The following is a 27953-nucleotide window of genomic DNA, read 5'->3' on the forward strand; positions in this document are numbered from 1 at the left end:
ATACAATTTACTTCCTTTTTTTTCAGCGTAGAATATTCATATCTCTGTAATCATTGCAGTTCTGGACATCTTCATGTTTTGTAGTCCTGATCCCCCACCCCACCCCTTGCTTCTGACGCCTATGACGATCGATCTTGAAACTCAAAGCGAGTGCACCACCGCAGAACGTCCCCAACCCCCCCCGCCCCCCCCCCCCCCCACCACCACCACCCGGAGGTGGACGTAGCTAGTAATCGTAAGCCTAAAGCGTTGCCTGGTGTGCAGCCGGTTTGGATCGATCCTAGTCGTTGGGCCCATTGGGCTATTTCTTGTTCCAGTCAGTGCTCCATGACTTGTATATCAACGGCCATGGTATGTGCTATCTTGTCTGTGGGATGGTGTAAACTAAAAGATCCCTTGCTACTAATGGGAAAATGTTGTGAGTTTCCTAAGACTATGTGTCAAAATTACCAAAATGTTTGACACCAATGTGTTCTCAGTGGCGGATCCAGAAAATCAATTTAAGGGGAGGGGCAATGACATGTGGCCAATGGCTACAAACGTTCCCAAAGGGATTCCTCGGATAGACACGCCACTTGTTTTAGTGGTGTCGTTAAACAAAATAAACTTCTAACTTTCTACCGCGGAGCATCACCTCGTCTAGGTACTACGTTTACTAAAAATTTCGTAATATAGTCTTCAGTAACAAATTTTACATTGAAATCATAGTTTAAACGGACGTTCAAAATATTGAGCTTGAATTGTCAGACTTGAATGGATATTATCTGTTAAAAATTGAGGCCAATGGAAGGTGTTTCATTAGTCCATATTTATTTTGTTGTTGACGGACTCATGTGTAAGTAGGCCTAGGTTTTTTAATTTTATAAAATGAAAAAGTGGTGGGGGTATAATTTTATTAATTAACTTTTTTCTCTCTCTCCCAACTTTACAGTATGACGCCATATTCATTTATAGGTACACCTTGGCGACAAGTATACGTAATTTTTAACCAATGAAAATTATAAAATGGTGTGACGTCAGGGGATTGCGAAATCCCCGTAATAAAGTCACTGCGCACCCTGAATTGTATCATTTACAGCGAATAAATCAAGAATAAAACCAGCAAAGAAGTGTTCATTTTCATTTTCAATGAACAGAACTGAAACATATAGCAGAAACGAAGAGTGCGCTTCCTCTGAGCGATACTACAGCACAGAGAAAGAAAAGCGTTCCCCACGTGGAAGTCCCGTTTCTGACAGATCGAATTGTCAGGACAAACGAGGTCATGGGTCATCTAGAAATAGCACCCAATCGATTCCGTATGAAACCGACAGGTAAGGCGCGCGAAGTAGAGTAAAAAGTTTAAAATAAAATAAAATAAAATAAAAGAACATTAGATTAGATTAGATTAGATTAGATTTAGAATAGATTTAGAATATAATTGGAATATAATTTAGAATAGAATGAATAAATAAAATAGGGTAGCGCTACATACGATTTAGAACTGATCAATATTATTTTAGGTATTAAAAAAAGTATATCACTAATTTAAATAAGTCCATGACAAAAAGAGAAGAAAATTAAGAAAAAATATAAATAAATAAACATGGATATCAATGCATTATTTTTAGTAGGCTAACGGTTATATTAGAGTAATGATCTTATTGTAAAAGTAAAGTTTGTTTTATTTAACGACGCCACTAGAGCACATTGATTTTTAATCTTATCATCGGCTATTGGACGTCAAACATATGGTCATTCTGACACTGTTTTTAGAGGAAACCCGCTGTCGCCACATAGGCTACTCTTCTTTACGACAGGCAGCAAGGGATCTTTTATTTGCGCTTCCCACAGGCAGGATAGCACAAACCATGGCCTTTGTTGAACCAGTTATGGATCACTGGTCGGTGCAAGTGGTTTACACCTACACATTGAGCCTTGCGGAGCACTCACTCAGGGTTTGGAGTCGGTATCTGGATTAAAAATCCCATGCCTCGACTGGGATCCGAACCCAGTACCTACCAGCCTGTAGACCGATGGCCTGCCACCGAGGCCGGTCTTGATCTTATTGTAATGGTCGGGGTCGGGATGTAGCCCAGTGGTAAAGCGTTCGCTTGATGCGCGGTTGGTCTAGGATCGATCCCCGTCGGTGGGCCTATTGGGTTATTTCTCGTTCCAGCCAGTGCACCACGACTGGTGTATCAAAGGCCGTGGTATGTGCTATCCTGTCTCAATGGGCCCACCGACGGGGATCGATCCCAGACTAACCGCGCATCAGACGAACGCTTTACCAATGAGGTACGTCCCGCCCCTCGTATGTAAAGGTGACGCATTCTGGAGTTTGTCATGATCCTTAAAATCTGTCTTGTTTTATTTGTTTGTCTGCTTTTTGTTTTGTTTTGTTTGTTTGTTTTTGATTTATTTATTTCGCATTTATCCTCATTGTCAGTTTACACCTTTATATAGTTTATTTTTTGCATCTTAAGTTAATAAATAATATGTATTTTAATTAATGAATTTATCATTAACTTTTGAGACAATTTTTGTTTGCTTTGGTGGGTTGTTTATTACTTTTTGTTCAGTGACACTTTAAAATGTATATTGATAAAATTAATTTTACATGTTCTTCAATATCGTATCTTTACGATAAAATTATACCAATGTTTTCATGGGTAGCCTCCTAAAAAAGAACCCATTTGGCCGCACAGTCAAAAATTCCGGGCAGAAATATTATTAACTTTGTTTATTACTTTACTCTGATTGCTAATGGAGCTGAATTGTTCGAGTAGGCCTACGAGTGATTGACATTTCCACTCCCAAAATAGTGACGTCACACTCCAGAAATGGCGAACCCACTTCATAGATGTTCAACAAACATGTGGTGTATTCATCCGCGGTTTAACTGAAAACGATATTAGATTTAGTTTGTAATAAAGTTAGTAATACATGTTGTCATAAAGAATATATATTAATACCATGGTTTATTTATTAAAGTCAAAGTTAAATAAATGCCGCCTAAACTGAATAATGAAATATAAAGTTGCGTAATCGTCAAGTCTTCCGCTGAGTAATGGGGCTTGAGGTCCTTCCTTTTATCGCTGAGCGAAAGAGAAAGAACATGTCATTTAACAGTGAAGAACATGGGTGAGGATTTTTGGGTTTAATATGGCAGAGTTATTATTGGAACTTAGTTGATATACAGATGAGTGAATTAACTACAAAATAACGGCAAGGAACTTGAATTAGGTCTCCGACTTCGATCTGAATTTCGATTATTATGTTGACAATTTCTCCGCCTCCACTGAAAGATGGCGGTCTTTCGCGCACGTGTGTCATTCACGAACATATGTTTAATTTTTCATTCAGGCTTCGAAATTCGGCATTAAAAGGACAAATCAATAATTAAATTTCTTAATACATGAAGTGAAGGAATCAAGATACCTTCGGTGGATATTAAAAAGTACTAATTGACTTAGCGACCTTTTTTCTTTCAATTTAAAAAAAAAAAAAAAAAAAAATCGATTGTATCATCCAGTTCCAATAAAATCTAAGACTACGAATAATACTAAAGCAAGGGAATGGAAAAAATTATTAAAAAAACCATATAATGTATTTTTATTCCAAAAATTGCTACAATATAACTTAAATGTGCAGAATTATGAGAATAGGCCAATGATGAATAGGTGGAAGTAGCCAGCTATTTCTCCTTTGTGATGGGTTATATAAATATATAACATAATCAGGTGAAAATTTATGTCTAAAGAGAACATTTTAGTAGTTGATCTTAAAAATAATTGAAACAACAGCTGGCCAATATTGACAATCGGGAACACGGTTTTACACATTTAGCCCGAGAGCTAGACAGTTATTTGGACAGTTGCGGTTATGATCACTCTGCTGTCAGAGATAACTGTAGTGTATAGCGAAAACACGGAATGGCTGCCTACCATACCTTAGGAAAAGGTTCCTGCTCTAATACAACAATCATCTGTTTGATGCTAAATATCAGTACATTGATCATTTTCGAGTTTGCCAATAACAAATATTTTACATCAACTATTAATACATGTGCTACAGGAAAAACCCTTCAGTACTAACATATTTAACCGGAACATTATTTCAATTTCATTAAATAAATGCTATTTTATTAGAAAATAACTGGGTTTCTGCCATTTTTGAAGTTTTAATAGGTCATTTGGCGAAATTTTCTGCTAACCCAGACTGTTGGCAATATCGTTCCACTCTGTACTGTCCTTTTGAAAGAGTGAATGGCACTGATTTGGAATTGGTTGTTTTCATGTGGTGAACACGTTGATTTCCAGGGACTGTAGTAGCACTTTTGAATGAGTATGTCATTCACCCTTAAAGGACAGTACAGAGTGCAATACTCTCGATGCAGTACCAAATTTGCAAGATTCTGAAATCATGGCGGGCAACTGGTATGTTGTTGAATATGACCAGGGGTCTAATTTTATGCTTTTCCGTTATTCCGCAAATAGTTAATTTCGAAACAGAATAGTAAAACAATTCTTCCAATATTCCGTCGTGAAAATAAAGCATGGAATACCGAAAATCGCCTTGACTATTCCAAATGCGCCTTTTCTGCAGAACAAATACTCGCGCTACTAAGACCTTTCTCATGCACTTACCGTTACAAAATAAAGATCATTATTTGCTATTTATTAACTCTTAAAAGTTTGAAACCAGTATGTCAGCAGAAGTTTGTGGTTGCACATAATAGTACTTGTCGTTTCTAATAACCACATTGCTATTATGGTCAAAGATTGCAATTATAGACGGGGGGAAAGCATTTTGTTTTTGCCAGTTGTCAGATATGTAGATAATTTACTTTAAAATTTAAATAAAAAAATGGCTACTTTAGAAAATATATTGGCCAGATATTTTATACCCACTTCGTATAAAAATAGCAATTGGCTAATTTGGCAATGAGCAGGGTGACCTCTGTATGTGTGTGTGTGTGTGTGTGTATATATATATATATATATATATATATATATATATATAATTTTTTCATTGTACAAGTAGTTATATCTATTGGTGCGAAGCAGCTAAATATTACTGATTTGATACTAGTATTGGATTCAAACAGTTAACAATATATGTTAAATTGCGTATTAAATGTATTGTCTGGGGATACCAGAATTTAATTTTGGATACCAGACTTCAATAACCCAGTATCCCAGTGTTTTATTGTGAAGTTAAGTAACAGTGTCGTCCAAGTTTGTTGCGATGTTATTTATGAATTTCATTTAAGTGGGATACTAAATTCTCAGGTGGGATACCAGATTTTGAAATGTTAGTATCCAACTGGGATACTGCCCCAAAATTTACATTCATCGGGGTATGAACAAAAACCAATCATCCGCAAACTGAATTAGCAAAGCCGTTTACACATAAATTAGCAGATTATTTTTTGGTTCTTGCCTCCGTAAGTGTAAATGAAATAAGACAAATCTTTAATTGAATTTGAAACCCATTAAAAGTTTATATATTATTTTGAACAAAAATTTCTTCTTGAACAACTCAATAAGACATACATTCCCTGACATTTCTTTTACGTGCATTGAAAAATATCTAATGTTGCTACCGCTGGACCAGTGGGATGAATTTAAATTGTAATGACAGTGTTTGAGATTAAAAAATTTGGGCAGTATCCCAGTTGGATACTAAACATTTCAAAATCTGGTATGCCACTTAAATGAAATTCATAATTACATTGTAACAAACTTAGATGACACTGTTCTCATTCCCAGTCTATTCCTACATTGTTATTGTTCCAGTGTAGCATTAGACTGGGTACGAGCTTGAAAATATTGTGACTCATAATATTAAACTTACATGTTAGTGAATAATACAAATACTACAAGAGTAACCTTGAAAAAGATAAAATTTAAAACTCATCACATGTATGGGAATGTGTGTATATTAGACAGTACTTGGTGACCATCTAAATGTTGAAAATTGACATTCTATTGCATAGGATACACTAACCGTATTCACACACAAACAGTTTGCCTAGTGGACACTTACTAATACTAATACATGTGCAAGCAACTTGTAAACTGCAGATTAGTAATCAATATAAAGATGTTGGCATTGACAATACATGTACGGCCAGTTATGTCATTACTAATTCTCTTAAATAATCTGTAATTACAACAGTAGGCATTACCCAGCAGATTGTGTGTGTTTAAGCTGAACATGTGCATGCATGCAACTTTCAATTTGTAGGAGAGTCCATACTTGCAGGGATGGCATTAGACTTAACGTTTTTGTATTTGTATCGTTCATGCAGTGTATTAGCTCATGCAGTGTATTAGCTAACTCCATGTATAAGCCGACCTCTTAGTTTGACCCTAAATATAAAGTACAAAATCATCAGCCTTGTGTATAAGCCGAAGTCATCTTTTGTCCAGGTGTACATAGTATTGATTTCAATAATACTGTCAACAAATAGATTTGTGCTTTTCTTTTTCGTTATATTTTCTTCCTATTTAATTATATTTTCTTCCCATTTAATTATTACAGACACCAGAGTTCTCGCTGGGTGAAAATTAAAGGAGGGCGGCGTGCAGCACCACACCCTTGAAAAAAAACCTAACGAAAAGCTAAAAATTTTTTTTACAAAAAATGGGGTGGGGGTGGGCCTTGGTGGTTACCATTTTGTTGTGTGTTTTGGTTAGACTTTGTGGGAAAACATACTCCTTATTTTGATTACAAAGTGTATACGAAATACAAGCAGACTCGTCTTTTAATTGAACCGAAGATGTTATCGGTCTGATATTCACTGGCAGTTACGGTTTTGCTGGACCGATCAAAGTTTTAATATTATTATTTTAATAAAGATTTCAAAATATACGAAAAACAAAAAAGACATTTGTGTGATCCCCTAATGTCGAATTTTTGTTTTGTTATTCCCATCTTCATCGAATGAATCGATCGCTGTGATAAAATATTATCGCCAACTGATAAAAAATAGTTTTGTTTTTTTAGTGGCGGTGTATATATTATTTGGCACCCAAGATGAATGATTTTAAGCCAAACACTACCACTTCCGTTGATTTTATAAGCGGTGATATCCCCCCAAAATGAAAAGTTTACAATATGTTATAAGAACTGCTGAATAAACAGAATGACAGAAATGACAGAAAGTAAAAATCGTCAGTTACAATCAATTATAACTGTAACTGAGGACAAAATATCTGACGACAGTTAGTGGAAACAAAAGATAGAGTGACCGTTCTGATCATGTGACAAATTTGGCGCCAAATAAGTGGGGGGTTTTAGTCGGAGATTGCTGAATCCATAACAAATTAAAATGTTTTCATTGCTCAAATAAAATATAACTTTTATTGTTTGTATTAAACATACAAATGAATACAGGTATTGGACAAAATAGAGGCTGTTAAAAATACTATTAAATTATGTTACGATAACTGTCGTAAATGTTTTGTTAGCTTTTTCGTACACAACGCAGCTTGTTTCCTTTGATGTCCAGTGCAGACTGATCGTTGTTGTTTTTTTATGCGTGAAAAAAGAGTGTGCATTTGGAAATAGCGGAGATAGGTGCTGGAAAATATAGTATGACGCAGAAAAATAAAGGAGGGCGGGGAACGTGAAAGGAGGGCGGCAAAATGCAATAGCATGGCGGGCCGCCCCGCTTAAATGGAGCAGCGAGAACACTGGACACAGTAATCGTTATCGCAATGCTAATGTCTTCCATGCCGTGCAAAAATAATTTAGCACCGATAAATCATAACAATAAAATAAACAATTCAAGCTGTAACAACAACATGAATCTCACTACACATAAGAAATTTAATTATTCACTGGACAGTAAATAATAAACTCGTTGAGGCATGTTTAATCTGTTTTCCCATCCACACACAAGCAAACAATTCTGTGGTCCATGGCTGTTGTTACACAAAATCGTGTGATCCAATCAAATAAGAGCTTACAAAATGATATAGACAGGTGTCAAACAAAAATGGCAGAACACGTTTTTACCATTGATATGACAATAAAACGAGTAATTTTTATTATTATTCAAACTATTAAGGGCGGGACGTAGCCCAGTGGGAAAACGTTTGCTTGATGCACGGTCAATCTAGGATCCATCCCCGTTGGTGGGCCTATTGGGCTATTTCTCGCTCTAGCCAGTGCGCCACAACTGGTATATCAAAGGCTGTGGTATGTGCTATCCTGTTTGTGTCAAAATTACCATATGTTTGACATCCAATAGCCTATGATTAATAAATCAATGTGTTCTAGTGGTGTCATCAAACTATTAATGTATTCAAGAACAAAAAACTACATTATACTGCATGATGGGTTGTTTTATTTATACTGTGCACAAATTATTGTTACATAACTTGTGAAAGGCTGTAAGGGTCGGATCAAATTTGTAAGTCACGGTCGGGAGTGTTTTCAATCAGAATTTTATGGACCAATTTGTTGCCTCCGTGTATAAGTTGACTCTCTTCTTTTGGAAAGTATTTCTAGACTTCAAAAAGTCTGCAAATATACAGCAATATACCGTAATTAATATTTGTTTTTAAAACCCAAAGGGTCCTATTGTACTGATAATGAATAAATAGAAAGATAAACCAGTCTGAAATGTTTCTTACAAAACTGGCACACTATTTGCATAGGTTTTGTTTTATGATAGTTTCAAGTAGCACAAATCAAATTTGTGGCCAGATGACCCTTATTTGCAGCTATTCTCAAACTGAGGTTTGCTGATAACTTATCTTAGAAACAAATGTTGGTAATTTGTATTGCAACCCCTGTAATTGTCCACAGCAATCGGCAATGCTGTTAAGTTTTAAAAAGATTTTTGCCGTGGACATTTTCTTAATTGCAGGGGTTGTTTTGTGATTTTTATTGTTGGTAAAATAGTAAAAAAAAAAAAAATTCAAATTAGTTGCAGCATGCAGCTATCAATTCCTCAAAAACGACTGATGTTCCCCCATTGTTTTCGTGCCAAAATATGGGGAGCCATTTACAATATTACCACATTCAAGAGAGAAAAAAATTCAGCATTGCCCCACAATTCGCCTTGCAAATTTCAGAAATCGCTACTGTTTTAATAATAGTTGCTAATAATTTTTTAGTTCGTAACTGTTGCTAATCTACATTTAAAAAACATAATATTCCCTGGAATTGGTACTTAATCCTTATTGTGGTTTTACAATTTTAAAAATTCACATGCTAAGGGGAGTCATAGTACCCCATAACGGGGTCTCGCAGACCTCAAAACTATGCTGTCCAGTTCACAATGACATGCTTACAGGCATTCTTCTGTTTTTAAGTGTGCTGATTTCGTTTTGTAGGTCTCATACAAAGGGACAACCTGACCAACAACAACAACCGGAGGATTATGTAGCTGAGACTGATGGCATCATTGAGGTATTTAACAATTAGTTGCATTACTTCAAATCAATTCTGGTGGTGGTCAATTTGCTAATAAAAAAATAAAAACCCAGGAAGTAAGAGATACATGCATTTTGTGTATACACAAACATATATGTGCTCAAAGAAAACAAATTATAATATACTTTTAACCAATTAATAAATTTGTTTTCGTAATGATGCAGAGTTTCTTTTATTTTAGATAAAAATGGATTTTACACTTTCACAAACTAAATGCATGATAAACATATGTGTCATTCTGTTAACATATATACTTGTGGGGGAAAACTATTGTGTTGGTCCCCGAGAAAAAACGTGTTAACAGTGGTTTAAGCTATTGCCATCTGTCCACATCAATTCTTTGTAAATCTGCGTTTACAATAATCGGTACTGCATGTATTGTAATAGAGGTATTTCGCATTCCTATTGCGCATGCGCACGAAGAGTAACGTCCCTTGACAAAATAGACTGAAACTAGTCTTATTTACAAATTGGGGGGGCGTGACAGACAGGTTGTTATGGGTGACTTTAGTAGCTTCGTAGGAGACTTTTAAACTTTGGCAACTAACATGTACATATTTCGAATTAGATGGTATAATGGCCGTAGAAAACGGTCCGCTGAAATTTACAGCGGAATGGTTCAAATTAAAGGGACATTCCTGAGTTTGCTGCATTGTAAGATGTTTCCAACTAATAAAATATTTGTACGATTAAATTTACATATTAAATATATTTTCTTGTTTAGAATACCAGGGTCTGTATATTCAATGTGTTTCTGATCGTCTTAATATTTGTAAGAAGCCCAAACTGGATTTTGTCTTCAAATAACTTCGTACATAAGAAAAAACTATATTTTAGGAAATAAGATGAACTTTAACATAGTACAAATATTAGAACGATCAGAAACACGTTTAATATACAGCCACTGATATTTTATGCAGAAAAATATATTTGATATGTAATTACAATCGTTAAAAAGTCTGTTAGTCGATAACGTCTTAAAAATTGCAGCAAACTCGGGAATGTCCCTTTAAAAAGCAGTGCAACAACTTGGACAAAGTCTCTGCGACTCGTACCCGAGGGTTTTGATAACGCCAGATTAAAAGACTATCTCGTAAAAAGTATAAACAAAACAGTTGACAGATTCCATAGGTTATGGCATCGACAGGTTATGGCATCGATCGATATATATATTTGAGAGTGAGAGAGACTGAGAGACAGAGAGAGAGAGAGAGAGAGAGAGAGAGAGAGAGAGAGAGAGAGAGAGAGAGAGAGAGAGAGAGAGAGAGAGAGAGAGAGAGAGAGCACACACACACACACACACATATATATATATATATATATATATATATATATATATATATATATATATATATATATATATACAGTCAAACCTGTCTTAAGCGGCCACACAAGGGAGTAGATAAACGTGGCCGATTAAGACAGGTGGCCGCTGAGTACAGGTTGCCACATATATAGTCTTTAAAACATTTGTTGTTGTTTCTTGTTTTACCGTCTGTACTGCTAATTAACGGATTTGTGCTTCATAGTTGACAATAAATCAACTTTTGACATGTTGTCTCCTTCAGAAATAATGCAAATAGAATATATTAAATTAACCGTTCTCCACAATTTTGTTTTCTTTTTCCATTTAATTATTTAATTCCGACTTCATGCGATGTATTGTTATAGTAAGTGAATCTACAAATGTCAAGCGTAGCCTGCCCAGAGGCAATTAGATACATGTCAGATTCATACTTCCTTAATTGATACACAGTGGAGATGTCGGGACTGAATGGGTACTAGTATTCCTGAAGGTGTGAAGATCAGTTATTTGCTGCACCTTATCGCTGTTGTTAAAATATCCCTTTTATATAAGAGTAAAACTTTACTGTGGCCGCTTAATGCAGGTATTTTAGCGATTTGGGATCCGATTTAGGTGGCCGCTTATTACAGGTGCATTTACATTATAAATCTTTTGGGAGGAAAAAAGTGGCCGCTTAAGGCAGGTGACCGCTGAGTACAGGTGGCCGCTAGGACAGGTTTGACTGTATGTATATATATATATATCAGAAGGTGTTTTGTTGGATTTTTCTTAGTGTCTATCTAATTGGGAAAAGTTAAAAAAAAGGAATTGATTTTATGCTGTTACATGTATATCCATAAAGTGGGAATTTAAAAAAAGGGGGATTTGGGGGGGGGGGGGGGTTGAAGGTAGGTGCCGTTCTGTTTACCCATACACACATTTTTATACAGTGTCAACATGAACGCATTGGGTATTATACAAAATATATTTATTTTCTTTACTGTTAATGTGTTTTCCACCATATCTAAGTATATAAAATACTAGACGGACCTGTGTAGGAATGTCCTGTACACAGCCGTCATCACTCTATATATATTCATATATCATTATTATTATTATTTAAGGAGTGTGTTATTTCTTTTACGTTCATCGGGATATGAACAAAATAAATCATCCGTAAATTGTGTGAATCGGCGAAGCCGTTCTCACATAAATTTGCGGATGATTTTTTTGTTCATACCTAGATGAACGTAAAAGTAATAACAGACAATACTTATAATTAAATTTGAAACACACTTGAGTAATAATAACATTAAAAGTTCATATATATATATATATATATATATATATATATATATATATATACAGTCAAACTTCGTTAACTCGAAGTTGAAGGGGACAACGAAATAGTTAGTTTCAGGGAGTTCGAGTGTTCGAAATTCGTACAGCAGACCTCAGTGAAACTGCATTGCAGTATTATCATTTCGTTGATATCGGATGTTAGCACATTTCTTCTGTGTATATGATAAAACTAAGTAAATATTAACAGAAACGAGATAAATCCGATCAATTTGACGTACATCTCTATGTACTTTTATTGTATTAATTGACAGTAAAGTAAAAAGAGAGAAAAGAAAACTGAAAGCACGTACTTACATATAACCGGAAGTAAGCGATAAATTAAAGTTGATATATTTTTCAAATTTCAAAACAAGGCGGAACGTAACGTTGTAATAAATTAAAAACTGAATGTCGATTAGCACTAAGTACGTTTGTTTACCAAATAAAAAATACATAATATAAATAGCAAAATTATTGTAAATCACAAAAATCATTTTAAAAACCCTCACTAACATAGCGAGACATAACATAACAAATCAAAACGCTGTATGCCAAATAGCACTAGGTTATGTACTTTTTTGCACTCGTTTAAGAGAAAAAACAAACGGCGTTAATTGTTATTACAACAGTTTTTTGAAGATTACAAGACTATCCGTACTTTGTGTAATGAGGCCCGCTGCCGTGTACAAACACCGACAACCCAATGCAGGCATGTAGGATCATTTCGTTCCGCATAGTCGGCGATCTATTATTGTGTAATTACCGCGTGTATCATCGATAGCCGAGACCAGTCGGGACACTCACGCTTGGCTTGGGTGACAATTCATTTTTCTTTAAAGTATTACCGGTACAGTTAAAAGGCTCAGTCACTCCACAAACTTCGAGTTTTGGAAGTGCAATATCCCTCTTTTTTTTTATGGTGGGACCACAAAATTACTTTGAGAGATAGAGTTTTTCGAATGTTCGAAGTTTGAGTGTTCGAAGTCTGTTATTACTAGTTTGTATAGCAGTTTGGCCGGGACCGCGGTTTCACTTCGAGAGATCGACGTTTACGAAAGATCGAAGTTTGAGTTATCGAAGGTCGACTATCTATATATATATATATATATATATATATATATATATATATATATATATATTCTGTTGAGTATTGTCCGAAATATACATATATTTTCTGTATATACAAAATATATATTTATTTATTTATTTACTGTTTACTACCATATCTAAGTAGAGAATACTAGACCGCCCTGTATAGGAACGTTCTGTACATAGCTGTCCTGACTACATATATATTTTTATATATTTACACACGCCACGTTATATATTTTATTGAGTATAATTCGAAATATACATATATTTTCTTTATATACAAAATATAAATTTATTTTCTTTACTGTTAATGTGTTTTCCACCATATCTAAGTATACTAGACCGCCCTGTGTAGGAACGTCCTCTACAGAACCGGTAAGGTTTTGGTCCCTTATGCGTTCACTGGCTTCCCTCCTACAAAATGTACCGAACAAACCCTCGTACTTAGAGTAACATTAAAATCGTTTTCTACGTGAAACGATTACCCACAAACGTTTCCGATATCCATTGGCTGGATATCGGTGGAAAGATAACGAATTTCCCGGACATATGTGATTGGAACAGTTAATAATTGAACAATGGTCATGGCCTCCCATTGCTTTTGCCCCCCAATTTGCAGATAGGTCTATTTTGGCGAGATCTCGCGCAATCTCGTGGTTTGCGTCCTCGAGTAACTCCGCAACGGGCACATGCGCAGTGGAATGAGAAAGAGGTCTATTTGTCCATGATGTACTTAAAATAGGAAGTAGAGTGTGGCCTGTTTTTCTTTCTAAAATAGCAGGAATTAAAATAACAGAATAACGAGCTAAATAACATAAATAAATAAATCTTGAGCAATGACCTTATTTGATATTTGGTGCTTTTAGCAGGTGACCTATTTGACATGTTAGGTCTAAATATGGACTGCTTTTCGAGCTCTGCTAGATGAATGTTCAGGGAACATTTTGTTAGTATTGTGTTGTAAGTGTCGGAGATCGCTACACAATTTTAAAACATTACACAGTAGTTGCTAATCAATTTTCAATTGACTAGTGGAAATATTTCTAATCAAGATTTTGGAAACCAAATGTTTCCTGATGATCTATTTCTTGTGTTAAAATAATGAACAATGCTTTTGGTTTATAGAGCAACTGGGATGGCATCGTTGACAACTTTGATTCTATGAACTTGAAAGAAGATCTGTTGAGAGGAATCTATGCGTATGGCTTTGAGAAACCGTCTGCAATTCAGCAAAGAGCTATTCTACCCTGCATTGAAGGTAAGTCATTCCCCTTCCCCCATCTACATAACTGACACATGGTTATTGACCACTTTATTGAATTCCTATCGCTAGTTCCATCCCTTAAATTTTGTATCATCTTGCAAAATCAGTTAAGTACAAATAAGGAAGTAAATGGTTAATTGATTATAGAAATGCAGTTGCTACAACATGTTATGGTGGCTTTGCTGATTGCAATTGTGAATTCCAAGGGCTGGTGTGTGTGTTTTTTTAGGGTTTTTTTTAAAGATTTCTTTCATTGTAGATAATTTTTTAATTAATATTTGGTTGCCTAAATTTAATAACAGTATACAGTGAAAGCTGTATGTAGCAGCCACTTGATCCAGTTTTAAAACTGCCTAATTCAATATTTGGTGGGCCATTCTCTAACTAGTGGTCCATGGCTGGTAAATCCAAGATTGTAGTATGTGCTGCCCTGTCTGTGGGATGGTGCATATCAAAGATCCCTTGCTACTAATGGGGGAAAATTGCAGTGTTCTCCCATACCAACCAGTGCCCCATGACTGGTAAATCTAAGGTGGTTGTATGTGCTATTCTGTCTGGGAATATGTTTATCAAAAATCCCTTTTTTCTAATGGAAAACTCTGGTGGGTTTCCTCAGACAGTATGTCAGAATTACCAAATGTTAAACATCCAGTATCATTAATCAGTCAATATATTGTAGGTGGTGGTGTTAAATGAAACTAACTTTAACTTTCCTATTTTTGTTTTGTTTTTCAGGTCGAGATGTTATTGCCCAAGCCCAATCTGGAACCGGCAAGACGGCAACGTTTGCCATTTCCATTCTGCAACAAGTGGAGCTTAAGAACATGAGATGTCAGGCTCTTGTATTGGCTCCAACTCGTGAGTTGGCTCAACAGGTATTTATTTACTTTTAGTTTTCTGTGTAATAAATTAAAAAGAACCGATTTCACCAAAAGAAACAACTGGCAATCGGCAATGCCGTAGAGCTTTATTTTGCTGTGAACTACATTAGATTTTGTTTTTTCACAGCAATGTTTTTTTGCCCTGGACATTTTCTTAATTACAAGGGTTGAAGTAAGCGTGCAATCACTGAATTTCAACGGCTATTGTAAATCTGCACCAACTGTTTTACAGAAAGATTTGTCAAAATCGGCCAGCAACTGGTAAATTTGATTTGATATTAACTTCTGTACCATCTGTATATTGGGTTACTGATTAATCACATTGTTTATTAGGTACTTAACATTATCTTTGTGTATTGAAATTGCTATGGAGTTCTGTTTTGAATCAATAAAGCCTACTTCAAAACTGTAACATCCTACAGATGATATATTACTGATTAGTGTCATTGTTTAAAACCTTTGTGGGATTTAACTCTGTCGGTACGGTTCTCACCTGAAGGACGCATTCTAATTCCAATTCTGTCCACTGATGGGTATATCAAAGACTGTGGTATCTGCCATCTTGTCTATGGGAAGATGTATATAAAAGATTCTTTGCAGCTTTCTTCTAAGTAAGACTGTCAAAGTATCAAATCTTTGATAATCCAACAGCTGATCTCAATGTGCTCTAATGGTGTCGTTTAACAAAATAAAACTTGTAAACTTCTGTTAGGGAACCGCTTAACAATACCATCTACTATGAATATGCAGCCTCCTACATTTTTAACATTTTAAAACAAAAACCCATTTATTTTCTATTACTCAAATGAATGGAAAAATCCCATCCTAACTAATTTCCCCCTCAATTGTGATGAATATTTTTATTTGTTAAACATATTATTTAGAAAATAGACTAAAACTACAACCTTCTAAAAAAGCACCATGTAAACGACCTGTGTTTAATATTGGTTGTCAACGGAAGGAGAATAAAAGTGCATTTCATGTGGGTGAGGTGGCAAGTCTTTCTTGACTGTTATCTCAATTTGAGGTACTACAAATTTTCAAAGATGTTTTTATGAAGGAAGTTTTCAGTTTTAAAAGGCAGTTTGTACACCAATAATTACTCTTGGTTGTGCCACAGAATTTGTACATACACTGCCATGTATTGAAAGTTGTTTATAAAAATTGTTAAATGATCAAAAAGACTATTGAAGATGGTAGGTTATGGAAATTACGGTACGCTGATGAATTTCACTTGGACATGAAGTAGGCAATGACCAATTATTATAAAAATACTTGGATACAGCTGTGAGCAAAATATGGTTCTTCGAAGAAAAAGTTCTCAAGACTTACTGTAAAAATACTCTATAAAAGTTATTTGAGGATTCAAATTATGTTACTTTAAATATATATTATATAGTGTTGAACATTCTATTCTGAAAGATATAAATAACAAAAGTTAACGTTCTTTTAGGTTTCTAATTTTCTGTTTATTCTATAGTTTGTTTACAGTCCACTTGCAAATATCACATGGTGTAGGTGTATTGTTTACATAAGTTTTAATTCATAGCTATTCATAGAATTATATTTTTGAAGTCACTTTTAGTTGCCTTTTCAGAAACATTTAGTTTTCAAAACTTTGATTAGCAACATTTGCAGTTATTTAACATTTTATAATTGTATATTGATCTCTGAAACTTGTTACTTTGTGAATCGCGATGCAATACGAACCCAACAGAAATGTTGTCTTTGTGTATAATACGAGTATGACGCCCTTCTAAAAAAAGCACCATGTAAACGGCCTGTGTTTAATATTGGTTGTCAACGGAAGGAGAATAAAAGTGTATTTCATGTGGGTGAGGTGGCACGTCCCTTGACTGTTATCTCAATTTGAGGTACTACAAATTGCTTAATAAATTTTTTTTTAAAGTACTGTGACCTAAATTTGATTTAAATTGTAAATGTATTTGCTCTTCTAGTCTTTTGGGGTGTTTTTTATCATTATGTTCTTGTATTAGGTGTCCAACCCCAAACTATTGTTGATATTAAGGCTTGGATCCATTTGTAAGCAAAATATAGTAATTTGAAGAAAAGGTTGTCAAGATCGTCACTAAAAATTCTTGGAGGAATCAAATTGTTGTCAAGATCGTCACTAAACATTCTTGGAGGATTCAAATTATGTTACTTTTAAAATTTATTCTATGGTGTTAATCATTCTATTCAGAAAGCAATAAAGAACAAAACTTTCAGGTTTCTCTTTATTCTATAGTAATGTTTACCGCCCACCTGCAAATATCACATGGTGTAGGTGTATTGTTTACATAAGTTTTAATTCATAGCTGTTCATAGAATTATTTTTACAGGAAATGTTTAGTTTTCAAAACTTTGATTAGCAACAGTTGCAGTTATTTTACAATTGTATATTGATCTCTGAAACTTGTTACTTTGTGAATCGCGATGCAATACGAACCCAACAGAAATGTCTTTGTATAATACTATGACGCCCTTCTAAAAAAGCACCATGTAAACAGCCTGTGTTTAATATTGGTTGTCAACGGAAGGAGAATAAAAGTGTATTTCATGTGGGTGAGTTAACAAGTCTCTTGACTGTTATCTCAATTTGAGGTACTACAAATTACTTTAATAAATAAATGTGAACTAAATTTGATTTAAATTGTAAATGTATTTGCTCCTATTCTCGTTTTTCTTGGGGGTTTTAAATTAGGTTCTTGAGTTTGGTGCCCAACCCCAAACTATTGTTCTTCAGGCTTGAATACAATTGTAAACAAAATATAGTAATTTGAAGAAAATTTGTCAAGACTCACTCTAAAAATGCACTAGTCTATAAAAGTTTTTTGAGGATTCAAATTAAGTTACTTTAAAAATATATTCTATGGTGTTAAACATTCTATTCACAAAGAAAAAATAAAAATAATTTTTTTGTTCTTTTAGATTTCTCTTTATTCTATAGTAATGTTTACTCTCCACCTGCAAATATCACGTGGTGTGGGTGTATTGTTTACTTTAAAATTTTAAATCATAGCTGTTCATAGAATTATTTTTTTGAAGCTACTTTCAGTAGCCTTTACAGAAAACATTTAGTTTTCAACAGTTGCAGTTATTTAACGTTTTATAATTGCGTATTGATCTCTGAAACTTGTTACTTTGAGAATCACGATTCAATACGAACCCAACAGAAATGTTGTCTAAAGCTGTATAATACTATGACGCCCTTCTAAAAAAGCACCATGTAAACGACCTGTGTTTAATATTGGTTGTCAACGGAAGGAGAATAAAAGTGTATTTCATGTGGGTGAGTTAACAAGTCTCTTGACTGTTATCTCAATTTGAGGTACTACAAATTACTTTATTGAATTATTGTGATTAGTTGGATTTAAATTGTTAATGGATCTGACCCTGTTTTTTGCTTATTTTCTTTGCAGTTTTGTGCCCTTCCCAAACTAATATTTAGAATTAATCCACAGCTTGGAATTCATTTTGTAGAGTTGGAAGTAATCTTTTCTTCTCAAATTTTAATTTAGAAGCAATTACAAGAAATAGAAAAGCCACTATAGAAATTAGGTTTGGACTCTTTATTAGACTTGTAGCGTAATGTTTTTCAGTAGAAAACCTGCATTATCACTCTTGAAAATAATAAATTCTTAATATATCTGGAATACTGTTCAAAATAAATTAGAAAGCAAAAGCTGCTTGATTATCAGGAATCATATTGTATATTCCTCAGTTTTTGATAACAAAAAATATATAACATTTATGTGCAGTTTATAAAAAAAAAAGTAGTTACGATATAAATAAAATTTGATTATTTTTTTTTTATCAGTTTATGCTACTGGTTTTATTTGCCACTTGGTGTACTAAGGTTGTCAATTTGATATATATGTATGTTAATCTTTGCGTAACTCTTGTTATTATAAATGTTTATGCTGCCCTTATTCTTTCCAAATTATTACCTTTGTATATGATACTATCCTACTATCCTTCTAAAAAAGCACCATGTAAACGGCCTGTGTTTAATATTGGTTGTCAACGGAAGGAGAATAAAAGTATCTCATGTGGGTGAGGTGGCAAGTCTGTTGACTGTTATCTCAATTTGAGATTCTACAAGTGTTAGAAGTCTATAATGTAGAGTTAGAAACCATGTGCCATGTTCACACTGAACATTTATATTGACGTAAAACTCGTCCAACATTGTAACAATTTAATAACACATTGGATGCTGGCATCTGTGGAGTTCATATTTAGACTTCCTTCCAGTGTCTTTTAATATTTATTGTTAACATCAGCGGATTAATAATCCAGTGTGCTCTTGGAATTTTTGTTTTTGTGCAGACATATCTCGAGTGCAAAGATGCATATATTCCGAGAGGATACATTTTAGCTATTTGAACTTTTGTCTCTTTGAATTGTTTTTGCCGAGTAAATTTTCTGAATTGCAAGAGGTGAATAATAAAATACTAAACTTGCATCTTGCTTACAGATCCAGAAAGTAGTGCTTGCCCTGGGTGACTACCTGGGATCGCAGTGTCATGCCTGCATCGGTGGCACCAACGTGCGTGATGACATCAAGAAGCTGGAGAGTGGGGTGCACGTGGTGGTCGGCACTCCAGGCCGCGTCCATGACATGATCAACAGGAAAGCGTTGGGTAAGAGAATTGCTACAGTTGGACTACATTAAAATATATATATATATATATATATATATATATATATATATATATATATATATATATATAATCTGTGTAAATTGAAGCAGGCAGGGGCCCAAGGGGATTGCCCCCTGCCCTACCAACTATTTTTGATCAAACAATATATACTACAAATAGAAAAAATGCAGACCTATCCCGTCCACCTCTTAAGGACCTTTAAATTATACTTTCCAAAACCTAGATAGTGCACCTGTGAAGAGAAAAAAAATTCAAAATAGGTTAAGTGTAATTGCAGATTTTAAAATTATTTACTTTATATATTAAGTTTAATCTAAAACAAAATTTTTTTTTATACTATTTCTGAAACTACTAGTTAGACAATTCATTGGGGAAATTCCTATGTCTAATGTACATGTTGGATTCTAATGTACATGTTGGATGACGTGATGTTTGTATGATATTGTACTTTTCCCAGCAGCTCTTTACACTGTACTTTTACATAATTCTATGGGTTTTATTCTTAATGTAAGTGATGTTTTCATAATCATACCTTTATTTGCAATAGCCAATGTGTGTTGCTGTGCTGGAGTATCGTTAAACATTACCCTTTAGACTACTGGCTTAATTTTTGATAAAAACCATGTTGAGTGGGTACAATATAGTAATTTTTACTCTAGATATACAGTCAAATCCACTTAATTGGATGTCGGATTATTGTATATTTCGGATATTTGAATATGTTTGTCCTGCACGGAACCATTTGCCATTATGACAATACAAAATCCAACGGTTAATTGGATGTGTTTTTTAACGTGTTTTCGGATATTTCAATATAAAATTATCCTTGCCGAATGGCAATTGCATGTAAAACATAGGAAAGTTTGTGTTACTTGATGTGTTTTTGTAAAATTTATGATCGTACGTAATACCATACTATCGTACATGCAGAAATGAATACTTTCAATTTTATTTAATTTCATTGTTAAAAAAAGAGAAAAGACTTACAACAAACTTGTTTTCTTGTTTCTTAAATTATTTCGGTTGACTAATTATTAATCAATACATTTACTAATTACATCGTAATTATCCATGAACTCTGAGATTCATCTCAAATGTGACCCAATGGCCGAGACAATGCAGGACAATCAAGGATCAAAGTAGGTCATTCCCACCTTGTTGGCGGCGATGTGCGTTTCGTAAGCAGGCATCCCTTAATCTCATGTCGGCCACTTTTGAAGCAGTATGTTTAATCCATAAATAAACACTTGTAAGATATTTTTCTCTATGAATTGTCGGTGACAGTAACAAACAAAAGCCGTTTGCTACTAGTGTTATTTTTAGCGGGATCTTTTGATCACGTGATTTTTCCTCTGCAGCTCACAATGTGAGGCCCCATTTGGGGTGACCGATTATGGTGATTACTGTTTAAATTGTTAAATGCCGACAAAAGGTAAGTTGTAGGAGATTTTCTTGGCAAGTTGGATTAATCATCTTTTGGCTATAAATATTGACAAGAACTTTTTTTTTTCACAATGTCAACATGGCAAGTAAACGGAAACGAAACGATCTATCTTTGGCTCAAAAATACGACGAGATATGTGCCCAGTATCTCACCAATGCTAACCCAGAATGAAAAAGACAGAGAACGGGAAAAGCAGCCAATGTGGAGAAGGCCTTATCAGAATGGTTTTCTGTCGCCAAACAAAAAGACATTCCAATATCGGGCCCAATATTAGCGTTTGTGTTTGTGTTTTTCCTTCTGTAAAATTGAATAACGGCCTTTCACTTATTTGACTTTGGCCAGTCTAGTTTACCTGTCAAATCAGTTACAAATGCACACAGATAATAGTCAGATAGACGTCCTGGTAAAATACAGAACATGGAAATGACTACTTATTCAAGATTATATTGGGTGGTGGGGGTGGGGTCTTGTTGCATTTGATTTACAAATGTACAAAGAAGCTAATAACGGCCGTTTAATTATCAAGAAGTTAATAACGGTCTTTTAATTATTTGACTGTGGCCAGTCTAATTGAGCTTCCAGTGGTTTTATCTGGGTCATTAGATGTTTAGTCACTTCTACTTCTAGGCATACAAACAGCATTAACTGTTGCTTCTTGTATTTATCAAGTTTATAGACAAGTTTATAGACAAAACTAGAGTCACAATATGGAACTTGGAATCGATATTTTATTAACACAAAATACTTACCGGTTTCTGACGAAAATTCCACATGTCATGAGGCCCAAATTGGGAGAATCGTAATTAGGGTTTGCATAAATCAACAAGAGGTCTTAATTGGGTATATCGTATATCGAAATTGTACCTTCGGTTTATTGAATATGTCGCTTATTTGAATATAATTTTGTTGCACGAGGCACATCCAAATAAGCGGATTTGACTGTATTAACTTAAATGTTTTATTTTTTACTCTTGATATATTAACTTAAATGTTTTATAAGTACCTATCTGAATTGGAAAGTATTATTTTCGTGTTTTTTTTTTTTTTTTGGTGATTAAAATTAGGGGGAAAATCTAAAAAGTTGCGTTTACTTGCAGGTATTTATGGCCAGCTGTCCAGTATTTATACCCATTATTCCCAATAACAGTGTTTTCTGACCAAAATTTAAAAAACCCAAACTAATTGCGATTCATATCCCAATATATGGTGATTTTCGTTGTTGGTAAAGCTATCAAATTTGTTGTCCAATTAGCTGTCACTTATAAATCTTAATTATTTATGATTTGATGGTGTAATTGGAAAATTCTTAGTGCATAATATTTCTGTTCACAACTTTTATCACAGATAAATTCAACTTGTTTTCCTAAAAGATTCAACCACAAGTTGTAGTCCCAGCTAATACAGCCTTTAAATCCTTAAACTATTTGTTTTGTTACATGTAACAAAACAAAAAATGAATACATGCTAGCATTTGTTACAGTACATGATGTTACAGAGGTTTTTTTTGTTGTGTTCAGATACCGCAGACATCAACATGTTTGTGCTGGACGAGGCTGATGAGATGTTGTCTCGTGGATTCAAAGATCAAATTTACGATGTCTTCCGACACATGAAGGCAGACATTCAGGTGATCCTGCTGTCGGCCACCATGCCCAGCGACGTGCTGGAGGTGACCCAGCGATTCATGCGCGACCCCATCCGCATCCTCGTCAAGAAAGACGAACTCACCCTGGAGGGTATCCGCCAGTTCTACATTCAAGTGGAGCGAGAGGTACCGCTTATACTAATCATGCTGGGTGTTTTGTAAGAGAATGGAAATCCATGATATATTCTGATCTCTCTCCATCCCTCTCTCTCTCCCTCCCTCTCTCTCTCTCCCTCCCTCTCTCTCTCCCTCCCTCTCTCTCTCTCTCTCTGTGTAGTCCTTAACCATATGTCTGACACCATATAACCGTAAATAAAATGTGTTGAGTATGTTGTTAAATAAAAATATTTCCCTTCATTCCATGATGCATTCTATCTGAGACCATATTTTGTGTTGGTAGTCTGGGTTTTACTGCTACTCTAAAACCAAACCTGTCCTTCTTTCCCTGCTAAGCTTTCTTTATCTTTATTTCTAAAACCTGTGCTGGTTGTTAAAAAAAAAAGTCATGGTCTACTGGTTTTCTTCCATCTCTCTCACACCACACACAAATAACTAGTAAAAATGTCTACCAACCATTCTTGCAGTATATGCTATGCTTTGTGTACAAGTTACTTGAATTGTAAATTTACGCACTGTACTTTGTTTCAGGAATGGAAGCTTGATACCTTGTGTGATCTGTACGAAACACTGACCATTACTCAGGCTGTTATTTTCTGTAACACAAGAAGGAAGGTCGACTGGCTCACAGAAAAAATGACTGCCCGAGATTTCACAGTGTCCGCCATGGTTTGTATTAAATAGGCACTTCAGAGGACTTTTGCTCCCATTGTAACTTATTTCCAAATAATACAGGTTTTTAACAACTAAAATTGCATTTTTTAAATAAAAAAAATTTACCCATGAACTTGGGAGATGTCAGAATTTGTTTTCCTGACCTTTCTTTAGTCTATGAATAATTGATTTTCATTTTCAGTATAGCGATATGCAGGGCTAGCGCTGTCGTTCACCCAAGTCGCCAATTGTGAATTTTTTTTTTGGCAAAAGTGCGCATCACGATTTTTAGAACCAAACATTTTCAAACAGTTTTGTTCATTTGACCGCCTCACGGTGTGAATAAGCGCTATTTGCATGTCCACATAGCCAGTCTACTATTCAGTAATTTACTGCCAGCTGCTTGTTGTAAAGTTAAAAAACGCGATTAAATAAAATGAAATACTGTTTAAGACATGTTGCATTTTTTATATTGAATGTTTGCTTACTGGCAACAAGAAGTTTTACTTTTTATTAGTCATGTTTTGTCGTATCGGTTAATGTTGTAAATCTGGGTCACGTGGTTGAGTTCCTTTCCATGAAGTGGATACATTGATGAGGAATACATATTGTTTCTTACTTATATACAATCATCATTAGTTAACATTCTACGTTTACAGATTATATTTCAAACATATTAAATGGCGAAATTTTCAGATAATTTGCTTTGTAAAAGTGTGCCGCCGCCACCCCCCCTTTTGTCACCTTCCTGCGCTCGTGTATTATTACAGGTAAGTTAGGAGGGTAGTTACAAAACGAGGTCATGGGGTAGGATATGATCAAGAGTTGCGCACTTAAAAAAATAAATAATAATTCTTCATAAAATATAACAGCCAGTCTGGACATTTTGTTTCTTAAAAATAAGATTTTTCTATTATATATACAATAATACATCTATTTATTACCAAAGAGATTAAAGATACATGCCTACGGGCCTGTGACATTGGAACAATATCTGGAGTGGTAGCACAGTCTCTGGTGGGACTAGAGTTTTTATCTTTTACATATAAAGCACAAAAGATAATGATGACCAAAATAAGAACAGAAAATCTAATGTTTATACATTAATAATGTTGGTAAAATTAATGCCAGTGACAGGAAAAGAAGGAAGTGGTTAGGAGACAATTGATAAATAATAATATATAGGGGTGAGTCTTGTCATTACAAAACATAGCAGGGTTACAAAAAATAGTCGGATCTTGCGGTATGTAATTGTTGAACATCTCCATAATTGGACATTTATAAACTTTTGTCATTAAAATGTTTTTTGATGTCTCATCATATTTTTTAAAAATTGTAATAAAAACAAAAGGGTATTGGGTCCTTACATTTCACACTTTTGGTGCAAAAATATATGTCTAGTGTATATCTTAGTCCGGTGAATCTTTTGGGGAACATATATATCAAATCAAAATTCACTTGCTTCTTTCAAATTACAGAGAAACATACAATTCATTATCTGATGCATACAATAAGTAAAATTGCCTCTTTTGTGATATATACCACTCGTGGTGCACTGACGTCAATGAGCCCATCGACTGGGATTGACCCTAGCCAGCCCTAGACGTCGGCAGCATTTCCTTATTAGATTACAAGACATAACTGAATAATAAGTACATTTTAGCATATACTATATTATAAAGAACGAGATTTAAAAAAAAAATCTTTTGACTGAAATGCCAATATGTTACTTGCGAATATATATTTAGATTGGTGAAAGAAATTGAAGATTGGCAAATTTTTTGGCGAACAAAAATAGCAACCCAGGGCTAGCCCTGATATGGATCAGAAAGAACACGACACCTTATAAATAGTCTGCGAATATTTGATTTTTATTTTTAGCATGGCGACATGGATCAGAAAGAACGTGACCTCATCATGAGGGAGTTCCGCTCGGGCTCGAGTCGAGTCCTCATCACCACCGACTTGCTGGCACGAGGAATCGATGTGCAGCAGGTTTCGCTTGTCATCAACTACGACTTGCCTGCCAATCGGGAGAACTACATTCATAGGTTAGTGTGAAAGATAAAACAAGTATTAAATAGAGAATAATATATGAGTGGCTGTTAAGATACCATTTATCTTACAAGCTGTTTTAAAATGTATCTTAAGAAACGAAAGTGAGTTTGATACATTTTTAAACAACGAGTTGTAAAATAAATAGTTTCTTAATGGACACGAAAGTATTATTCTATGTCTTACATATCCTCAAAAAACATGTTTTACGCAAATTTTAATATATTCGACTAAAAGTTATTTAAATCCCTAGCACGTACGCCTCACAAACAAATGATTGTCAGGTTAATTATGTCACAGTGTAATCGATTTTGATTGTGATGTTTTTTGCATTGGATGTATGGCATTGGTGACCTAGGAGTAGCCAGTCATATGTCTTGAAATTGTTAACACACGTACATGTGTAAACAAGTATGACTGGTATGTCGAAGGCCGTGATATGTGCTATTCTGTCTGTGGGACGATGCATATAAAAGATCCTTTGCTACTAATGGAAAAATGTAGCGGGTTTCCTGTCTATGACTATATCAAAATTACCAAATGTTTGACATCCAATAGACGATAATTAATAATAAATCGATGTGCGTAAATAAAACAAACTTTAGGCAATTTTAAAAAGTTGTTTATAAACAGTAGCCTGACTCGCTGATTGTAGTAGTAATTTTGTCAATATTTTATCTTTATTTCCCACATTTCTAAACACTCGTTTTCTTTTCCCATTAAGCACATTTACAAAAAAAAAAAAACCCCAAACAATTCAAACCTGATAACTGCAAGTATGTTACATGCGTTTGATGGAATACGCAAAAACAAAATGGCTTATCTCGTCTCTGGATTACCTGTCAGTTTCATCTTATTATTTGGGGGGAAAAAACACTACGATAAACCTAGAATTTTCCAACAAAAATGCCAATAATTACCAAAAAAAATTGGCCAAATTAAAATGCAACTTGTCAACTGTTGAGCTATGTAAATGGGTTACACATTTTTTTCAATTTTCCTTGCTGTATCTGTCAAAATAAGCAAATGGCCATGGTTTAAACTGAGCGGGGGTATAATTCACTAAAATCTCGCAATTTTGCGATCTCGTAGGTGCAATGCTAAAAGCCTAAGAGAGCTTTGTGAATTTTACACAGTGATCTTAGTGCTAAGATCACATCTTAGTGCTAAGATACCTTAAGTACATTGTACACTTAAGGTGATCTTAGTGTTAAGATTGGTTCATGGAACCAGGGCTCTGGTGCGTTATTAAACCAGTTTTATTATTTTCCGTTTTCAGAATAGGAAGAGGAGGCCGATTTGGACGAAAAGGAGTTGCCATCAACTTCGTGACAACAGAAGACACCCGAACCCTCCGAGATATTGAACAGTTTTACAATACCCGAATTGAGGAAATGCCAATGAACGTGGCTGATCTTATTTAACTTAAACTATATATAGGTGAATTGTGCGTCGGATGCTAACATATTTGATGACAAGATATCTGGCAGAAAAATTAAATCTTCGTCTTGTTTTGTAAATGTGACTATATCGGTCATTTGTATGTCTATTGTCAATTCTCTCAATATCATGCCTAAGAAATTTACCCGAGTTTATGAACTTTACAAGTGCTGTTGGGAGAATGAAAATTGTAATTGTATCTATATTATCAGTGTACATGTTTGGAGTGTCCTATGTTGTATGAATAGATTTTAATTTTTTTTTTTTTGCAGTCGGTTATCCGTTTGCTTTTCACAAAGCGAATGAACTAAAAAAAAAAAAAAAAAAAACTTTTTTGCAATGTCATTGTGCACTTATATTGAAGAAGAAGAAGAAGAAAAATAAATAAAAATTTCACAAAAAAAATGGAAAATTTCTCATTTAAAAAAAACGGTGAAATGAAAAAACGTGCTGTACAGAGATCATGTATTTCATAAGTGTTGTTGCATTGTGTATGTATGTATTTGTAAAATAGCGGAGCGCCAAGGCGATCCGTGACCAATATTTTGGTCATTTAAGACTATGGTTATATGAATGTTCTGTCAAATAAATATACTAGATGTAATTAAAAATCTTTCAAACATTCAGTGCTTGGCCTTG

At 34.5% G+C, this 27953-nt stretch overlaps 1 protein-coding gene across 2 annotated transcripts; it reads left to right on the plus strand.

Annotated features, from left to right (window-relative positions):
- Nucleotides 1-1033: 1033 nt before the first annotated feature.
- On the plus strand, nt 1034-27936 carry LOC121369415 (eukaryotic initiation factor 4A-I-like). 2 transcript variants are annotated; one of them, XM_041494516.1, is made up of 9 exons: nt 1034-1313; nt 9333-9408; nt 14276-14408; nt 15150-15289; nt 19773-19938; nt 22921-23174; nt 23697-23834; nt 25701-25870; nt 27154-27936. In XM_041494516.1, the coding sequence occupies exons 1-9, from the start codon at nt 1129-1131 to the stop codon at nt 27296-27298; spliced, it is 1407 nt and encodes a 468-aa protein (XP_041350450.1). In that variant the 5' UTR covers nt 1034-1128; the 3' UTR covers nt 27299-27936. The 2 variants fall into 2 exon arrangements, with proteins under 2 accessions (XP_041350450.1, XP_041350456.1); XM_041494522.1 differs by lacking the exon at nt 1034-1313 and adding an exon at nt 3035-3123.
- Nucleotides 27937-27953: the final 17 nt, after the last annotated feature.

Source organism: Gigantopelta aegis, chromosome 1 (assembly GCF_016097555.1).
Source record: "Gigantopelta aegis isolate Gae_Host chromosome 1, Gae_host_genome, whole genome shotgun sequence".
In the NCBI taxonomy this organism is placed as follows: domain Eukaryota; kingdom Metazoa; phylum Mollusca; class Gastropoda; order Neomphalida; family Peltospiridae; genus Gigantopelta; species Gigantopelta aegis.